Consider the following 8,430-nt stretch of genomic DNA (forward strand, 5'->3'; position numbering starts at 1 on the left):
AATACATCTCCCCTGTCTCCCTCAGAATCCTGGGTATTAATACATCTCCTTCTGTATCCTCAGAACCCTGGGTATTAATATATCTCCTCTCCTCAGAACCCTGGGTATTAATACATCTCCTTCTGTCTCCCCCAGAACCCTGGGTATTAATACATCTCCTCCTGTCTCCCTCAGAACCCTGGGTATTAATACATCTCCTCTCCTTAGAACCCTGGGTATTAATACATCTCCTCTCCTCAGAACCCCGGGAATTAATATATCTCCTCTCCTCAGAACCCTGGGTATTAATACATCTCTCCCTGTCTCCTCAGAACCCTGGGTATTAATATATCTCCTCTCCTCAGAACCCTGGGTATTAATACATCTCCTCCTGTGTCCCTAAGAACCCTGGCTATTAATATATCTCCTCTCCTCAGAACCCTGGGTATTAATACATCTCCTCCTGTGTCCCTCAGAACCCTGGGTATTAATATATCTCCTCTCCTCAGAACCCTGGGTATTAATACATCTCCTTCTGTCTCCCTCAGAACCCTGGGTATTAATATACCTCTCTCCCTCCTCAGAACCCTGGGTATTAATACGTCTCTCCTGTCTCCCTCAGAACCCTGGGTATTAATACATCTCCTTTCCTCAGAACCCTGGGTATTAATACATCTCCTCTCCTCAGAACCCTGGGTATTAATACATCTCCTCTCCTCAGAACCCTGGGTATTAATACATCTCCTATCCTCAGAACCCTGGGTATTAATACATCTCCTCTCCTCAGAACCCTGGGTATTAATACATCTCCCCCTGTCTCCCTCAGAACCCTGGGTATTAATACATCTCCCCCTGTCTCCCTCAGAACCCTGGGTATTAATACATCTCCCCCTGTCTCCCTCAGAACCCTGGGTATTAATACATCTCCCCCTGTCTCCCTCAGAACCCTGGGTATTAATACATCTCCTTCTGTATCCCTCAGAACCCTGGGTATTAATATATCTCCTCTCCTCAGAACCCTGGGTATTAATACATCTCCTCTCCTCAGAACCCTGGGTATTAATACATCTCCTATCCTCAGAACCCTGGGTATTAATACATCTCCTCTCCTCAGAACCCTGGGTATTAATACATCTCCCCTGTCTCCTCAGAACCCTGGGTATTAATACATCTCAGAACCCTGTCTCCTCAGAACCCTGGGTATTAATACATCTCCCCTGTCTCCCTCAGAACCCTGGGTATTAATACATCTCCTTCTGTATCCTCAGAACCCTGGGTATTAATATATCTCCTCTCCTCAGAACCCTGGGTATTAATACATCTCATTCTGTCTCCTCAGAACCCTGGGTATTAATAGATCTCCTCCTGTCTCCCTCAGAACCCTGGGTATTAATACATCTCCTCTCCTCAGAACCCTGGGTATTAATACATCTCCTCTCCTCAGAACCCCGGGAATTAATATATGTCCTCTCCTCAGAACCCTGGGTATTAATACATCTCTCCCTGTCTCCCTCAGAACCCTGGGTATTAATATATCTCCTCTCCTCAGAACCCTGGGTATTAATACATCTCCTCCTGTGTCCCTAAGAACCCTGGGTATTAATATATCTCCTCTCCTCAGAACCCTGGGTATTAATACATCTCCTCCTGTGTCCCTCAGAACCCTGGGTATTAATACATCTCCTCTCCTCAGAACCCTGGGTATTAATACATCTCCTTCTGTCTCCTCAGAACCCTGGGTATTAATATATCTCCTCTCCTCAGAACCCTGGGAATTAATATATCTCCTCTCCTCAGAACCCTGGGTATTAATACATCTCCTCTCCTCCTCAGAACCCTGGGAATTAATATATCTCTCTCCTCAGAACCCTGGGTATTAATACATCTCTCCCTGTATCCCTCAGAACCCTGGGTATTAATACATCTCCTCTCCTCAGAACCCTGGGAATTAATACATCTCCTCTCCTCAGAACCCTGGGTATTAATACATCTCTCCCTGTCTCCCTCAGAACCCTGGGTATTAATACATCTCCTCTCCTCAGAACCCTGGGAATTAATATATATCCTCTCCTCAGAACCATGGGTATTAATACATCTCTCCCTGTCTCCCTCAGAACCCTGGGTATTAATATATCTCCTCTCCTCAGAACCCTGGGTATCAATACATCTCTCCCTGTATCCCTCAGAACCCTGGGTATTAATATCTCTCCTCTCCTCAGAACCCTGGGTATTAATACATCTCCCCCTGTCTCCCCCAGAACCCTGGGTATTAATACATCTCCTCTCCTCAGAACCCTGGGAATTAATATATCTCCTCTCCTCAGAACCCTGGGTATTAATACATCTCTCCCTGTCTCCCTCAGAACCCTGGGTATTAATATATCTCCTCTCCTCAGAACCCTGGGTATTAATACATCTCCTCCTGTCTCCCTCAGAACCCTGGGTATTAATACATCTCCTCTCCTCAGAACCCTGGGTATTAATACATCTCCTCTCCTCAGAACCCTGGGAATTAATATATCTCCTCTCCTCAGAACCCTGGGTATTAATACATCCCCTCTCCTCAGAACCCTGGGTATTAATACATCTCCTCCTGTCTCCCTCAGAACCCTGGGTATTAATACATCTCCTCTCCTCAGAACCCTGGGTATTAATACATATCCTCTCCTCAGAACCCTGGGTATTAATACATCTCCTCTCCTCAGAACCCTGGGTATTAATACATCTCTCCCTGTCTCCCTCAGAACCCTGGGTATTAATACATCTCCTCTCCTCAGAACCCTGGGTATTAATACATCTCCTCCTGTCTCCCTCAGAACCCTGGATATTAATTAATCTCCTTTCCTCAGAACCCTGGGTATTAATACATCTCCTCTTCTCAGAACCCTGGGTATTAATACATCTCCTCTCCTCAGAACCCTGGGTATTAATACATCTCCTCCTGTCTCCCTCAGAAGCCTGGGTATTAATTCATCTCCTCTCCTCAGAACCCTGGGTATTAATACATCTCCTCTCCTCAGAACCCTGGGAATTAATATATCTCCTCTCCTCAGAACCCTGGGTATTAATACATCTCTCCCTGTATCCCTCAGAACCCTGGGTATTAATATATCTCCTCTCCTCAGAACCCTGGGTATTAATACATCTCCTTCTGTCTCCTCAGAACCCTGGGTATTAATACATCTCCTCCTGTCTCCTCAGAACCCTGGATATTAATTAATCTCCTTTCCTCAGAACCCTGGGTATTAATACATCTCCTCTTCTCAGAACCCTGGGTATTAATACATCTCCTCTCCTCAGAACCCTGGGTATTAATACATCTCCTTCTGTCTCCCTCAGAACCCTGGGTATTAATTCATCTCCTCTCCTCAGAACCCTGGGTATTAATACATCTCCTCTCCTCAGAACCCTGGGAATTAATATATCTCCTCTCCTCAGAACCCTGGGTATTAATACATCTCTCCCTGTATCCCTCAGAACCCTGGGTATTAATATATCTCCTCTCCTCAGAACCCTGGGTATTAATACATCTCCTTCTGTCTCCCTCAGAACCCTGGGTATTAATACATCTCCTCCTGTCTCCCTCAGAACCCTGGGTATTAATACATCTCCTCTCCTCAGAACCCTGGGTATTAATACATCTCCTTCTGTCTCCCTCAGAACCCTGGGTATTAATACATCTCCTTCTGTCTCCCTCAGAACCCTGGGTATTAATACATCGCCCCCTGTCTAACCTCAGAACCCTGGGTATTAATACATCTCCTCTCCTCAGAACCCTGGGTATTAATACATCTCCTCACCTCAGAACCTTGGGTATTAATACATCTCCTCTCCTCAGAACCCTGGGTATTAATACATCTCCTCTCCTCAGAACCCTGGGAATTAATATATCTCCTCTCCTCAGAACCCTGGGTATTAATACATCTCTCCCTGTCTCCCTCAGAACCCTGGGTATTAATACATCTCCTCTCCTCGGAACCCTGGGTATTAATACATCTCCTCCTGTCTCCCTCAGAACCCTGGGTATTAAAACATCTCCTCTCCTCTGAACCCTGGGTATTAATACATCTCCTCCTGTCTCCCTCAGAACCCTGGGTATTAATTAACCTCCTCTCCTCAGAACCCTGGGTATTAATACATCTCCTTCTTTCTCCCTGAGAACCCTGGGTATTAATACATCTCCCCTGTCTCCCTCAGAACCCTGGGTATTAATACATATCCTTTCCTCAGAACCCTGGGTATTAATACATCTCCTCTCCTCAGAACCCTGGGTATTAATAAATCTCCTCTCCTCAGAACCCTGGGTATTAATACATCTCCTTCTGTCTCCCTCAGAACCCTGGGTATTAATACATCTCCTTCTGTCTCCCTCAGAACCCTGGGTATTAATACATCGCCCCCTGTCTCCCTCAGAACCCTGGGTATTAATACATCTCCTCTCCTCAGAACCCTGGGTATTAATACATCTCCTCACCTCAGAACCCTGGGTATTAATACATCTCCTCTCCTCAGAACCCTGGGTATTAATACATCTCCTCTCCTCAGAACCCTGGGAATTAATATATCTCCTCTCCCCAGAACCCTGGGTATTAATACATCTCCTCTCCTCGGAACCCTGGGTATTAATACATCTCCTCCTGTCTCCCTCAGAACCCTGGGTATTAAAACATCTCCTCTCCTCTGAACCCTGGGTATTAATACATCTCCTCCTGTCTCCCTCAGAACCCTGGGTATTAATTAACCTCCTCTCCTCAGAACCCTGGGTATTAATACATCTCCTTCTTTCTCCCTCAGAACCCTGGGTATTAATACATCTCCCCTGTCTCCCTCAGAACCCTGGGTATTAATACATATCCTCTCCTCAGAACCCTGGGTATTAATACATCTCCTCTCCTCAGAACCCTGGGTATTAATAAATCTCCTCTCCTCAGAACCCTGGGTATTAATACATATCCTCTCCTCAGAACCCTGGGTATTAATACATCTCCTCTCCTCAGAACCCTGGGTATTAATAAATCTCCTCTCCTCAGAACCCTGGGTATTAATAAATCTCCTCTCCTCAGAACCCTGGGTATTAATACATCTTCTTCTGTCTCCCTCAGAACCCTGGGTATTATGACATCGTGGCGGAGGACATGTCTGTGTGGCACGTTCCCAACAACTCTCCTATGGAACACTGGAACCTGGCGTCCATCCTGCGTTACCACACAGAGAGACGCTTCCTCACCCTGCATGGAGGCAACCTACACCAACTCTTCAAGGTATCAAACACACTCACACCCAAACACGCAGTACAATTTACGCGTTCTTGTTCAATTATACAGGTGTTTAGGTCCACATTTGATTAACTTTGACAAACTAATCCATCAAGCCGATGCCTAGACTTTAGCTCGGCACGTTAACCCAGTCTTGAAACCCCCCCCAGTGGATCAAACAGAAGGATGCTTGATGAAGCTCAACATGAATGACATGTTGTGTTCTGATATCCCAGACCCACCCAGTGAGATACAACGTGGGGTCTTGCAGCAACAGAGGACCATCCATTCCTGTTGTCTATGACCATGGAGACACAGAGACCACCAGACAGCTGTATGGGCCCAGCTCAAGAGGTACGGGTTCTTCTTTAATATGATCAACCATGAACTAATGAAAGACATATATTAACAGGTGTTTCTTCACCTCAGGAAGTACGGGGTCTTCTTTAATATGATCAACCATGAACTAATGAAAGACATATATTAACAGGTGTTTCTTCACCTCAGGAAGTACGTTTTATTTTACCTTTATTTAACTCGGCAAGTCAGTTAAGAACAAATTCTTAATTACAATGACGGTCTAGGAACAGTGGGTTAACTGCCTGTTCAGGGGCAGAACGACAGATTCGGGGACAGCTCGGGGATTCGAACCTGCAACCTTTCGGTTACTAGTCCAACGCTCTAACCACTAGGCTACCCTACCGCCCTATGTGACTTTAATTCAATCATATTTTATCCACCATGACACACAGAACCAATAGAGTGGTGAATCACTCAAACTAGACATACAGTGGGGCAAAACAGTATTTAGTCAGCCACCAATTGTGCAAGTTCTCCCACTTAAAAATATGAGAGAGGCCTGTAATTTTCATCATAGGTACACTTCAACTATGACAGACAAAATGAGAGAAAAGAAATCCAGAGAATTACATTGTGGGATTTTTTAATGAATTTATTAGCAAATTATGGTAGAAAATAAGTATTTGGTCAATAACAAAAGTTTATCTTAATACTTTGTATTTTAGTATCATGTTTCTGTTCTTTATCTCCTAAAGATGAGTTTCAACCCGGCTTCATCACGTTCAGAGCCATAAATACCGAACGAGCAGCCATGGCCATCTGCTCTGGGGTCAAACCAACTGGCTGCAACACTGAACATGTGAGTTCAAAGGAACAATCCTGGTATTTTTAGGGCAAAAAATTACTGTGTCTGTGTCTGTGTATCTGTGTGTGTGTGTGTGTGTGTGTGAGCGTCTCTGTGTGTGAGTCTGTATCTGTGTCTGTGTGTGTGTGTCTGTGTGTCTATGTCTGTGTGTCTGTGTGTGTGTGTGTGTGTGTGTGTGTGTGTGTAGTACTGTATAGGTGGTGGTGGACACTTCCCTGAGGGTGCTCCCTACCAGTGTGGTGACTTCACTGGCTTTGACTGGGATGACTACGGGACCAACACAGGCTGTAGTGCGTCCAGGGAGGTCACCGAAGCTGCTGTGCTGCTCTTCTACCGTTAAATTCCATCCTAAACCTGTTTACTATGTTCTACACACTGTAAAGAATACAACTTTATTGTCCAAAATAAACTAACCATTCTATGGTATTGAATAGAACACTATTCATTCTATGGTATTGAATAGAACACTATCCATTCTAAGGTATTGAATAGAACACTATCCATTCTATGGTATTGAATAGAACACTCTCCATTCTATGGTATTGAATAGAACACTATCCATTCTATGGTATTGAATAGAACACTATCCATTCTAAGGTATTGAATAGAACACTATCCATTATATGGTATTGAATAGAACACTCTCCATTCTATGGTATTGAATAGAACACTATCCATTCTATGGTATTGAATAGAACACTATCCATTCTATGGTATTGAATAGAACACTATCCATTCTATGGTAATGAATAGAACACTATCCATTTTATGGTATTGAATAGAACACTATCCATTCTATGGTATTGAATAGAAACCTAACCATTCTATGATATTGAATAGAACACTATCCATTCTATGGTATTGAATAGAACACTATCCATTCTATGATATTGAATAGAACACTATCCATTCTATGGTATTGAATAGAACACTATCCATTCTATGGTATTGAATAGAACACTATTCATTCTATGGTATTGAATAGAACACTATTCATTCTATGGTATTGAATAGAACACTATCCATTCTAAGGTATTGAATAGAACACTATCCATTCTATGGTATTGAATAGAACACTCTCCATTCTATGGTATTGAATAGAACACTATCCATTCTATGGTATTGAATAGAACACTATCCATTCTATGGTATTGAATAGAACACTATCCATTCTATGGTATTGAATAGAACACTATTCATTCTATGGTATTGAATAGAACACTATCCATTCTATGGTATTGAATAGAACACTATTCATTCTATGGTATTGAATAGAACACTATTCATTCTATGTTATTGAATAGAACACTATCCATTCTATGGTATTGAATAGAACACTATCCATTCTATGGTATTGAATAGAAACCTAACCATTCTATGGTATTGAATAGAAACCTAACCATTCTATGATATTGAATAGAACACTATCCATTCTATGGTATTGAATAGAACACTATCCATTCTATGGTATTGAATAGAACACTATCCATTCTATGGTATTGAATAGAACACTCTCCATTCTATGGTATTGAATAGAACACTATCCATTCTATGGTATTGAATAGAACACTATCCATTCTATGATATTGAATAGAACACTATCCATTCTATGGTATTGAATAGAACACTATCCATTCTATGGTATTGAATAGAACACTATCCATTCTATGGTATTGAATAGAACACTCTCCATTCTATGGTATTGAATAGAACACTATCCATTCTATGGTATTGAATAGAACACTATCCATTCTATGATATTGAATAGAACACTATCCATTCTATGGTATTGAATAGAACACTATCCATTCTATGGTATTGAATAGAACACTATCCATTCTATGGTATTGAATAGAACACTATCCATTCTATGGTATTGAATAGAACACTAACCATTCTATGGTATTGAATAGAACACTATCCATTCTATGGTATTGAATAGAACACTATCCATTCTATGGTATTGAATAGAACACTCTCCATTCTATGGTATTGCATAGAACACTCTCCATTCTATGGTATTGAATAGAA

General features: G+C 42.3%; 1 protein-coding gene across 3 annotated transcripts in view; it reads left to right on the top strand.

Annotated features, from left to right (window-relative positions):
- The window catches only part of LOC135561539 (intelectin-like), a 21,811-nt gene extending 14,982 nt beyond the window's left edge, over positions 1–6,829 (top strand). For all 3 annotated transcript variants that reach the window (XM_065003238.1, XM_065003236.1, XM_065003237.1), the window contains exons 5-8: positions 5,082–5,240; positions 5,471–5,588; positions 6,290–6,393; positions 6,587–6,829. In XM_065003238.1, the coding sequence (XP_064859310.1) occupies positions 5,082–5,240; positions 5,471–5,588; positions 6,290–6,393; positions 6,587–6,739 (534 nt within the window). In that variant the 3' untranslated portion in view covers positions 6,740–6,829. The remainder of the gene's footprint in view (positions 1–5,081; positions 5,241–5,470; positions 5,589–6,289; positions 6,394–6,586) is intronic.
- Positions 6,830–8,430: the final 1,601 nt, after the last annotated feature.

The sequence above is a fragment of the Oncorhynchus nerka genome, linkage group LG18, assembly GCF_034236695.1.
Source record: "Oncorhynchus nerka isolate Pitt River linkage group LG18, Oner_Uvic_2.0, whole genome shotgun sequence".
Lineage (NCBI taxonomy): Eukaryota > Metazoa > Chordata > Actinopteri > Salmoniformes > Salmonidae > Oncorhynchus > Oncorhynchus nerka.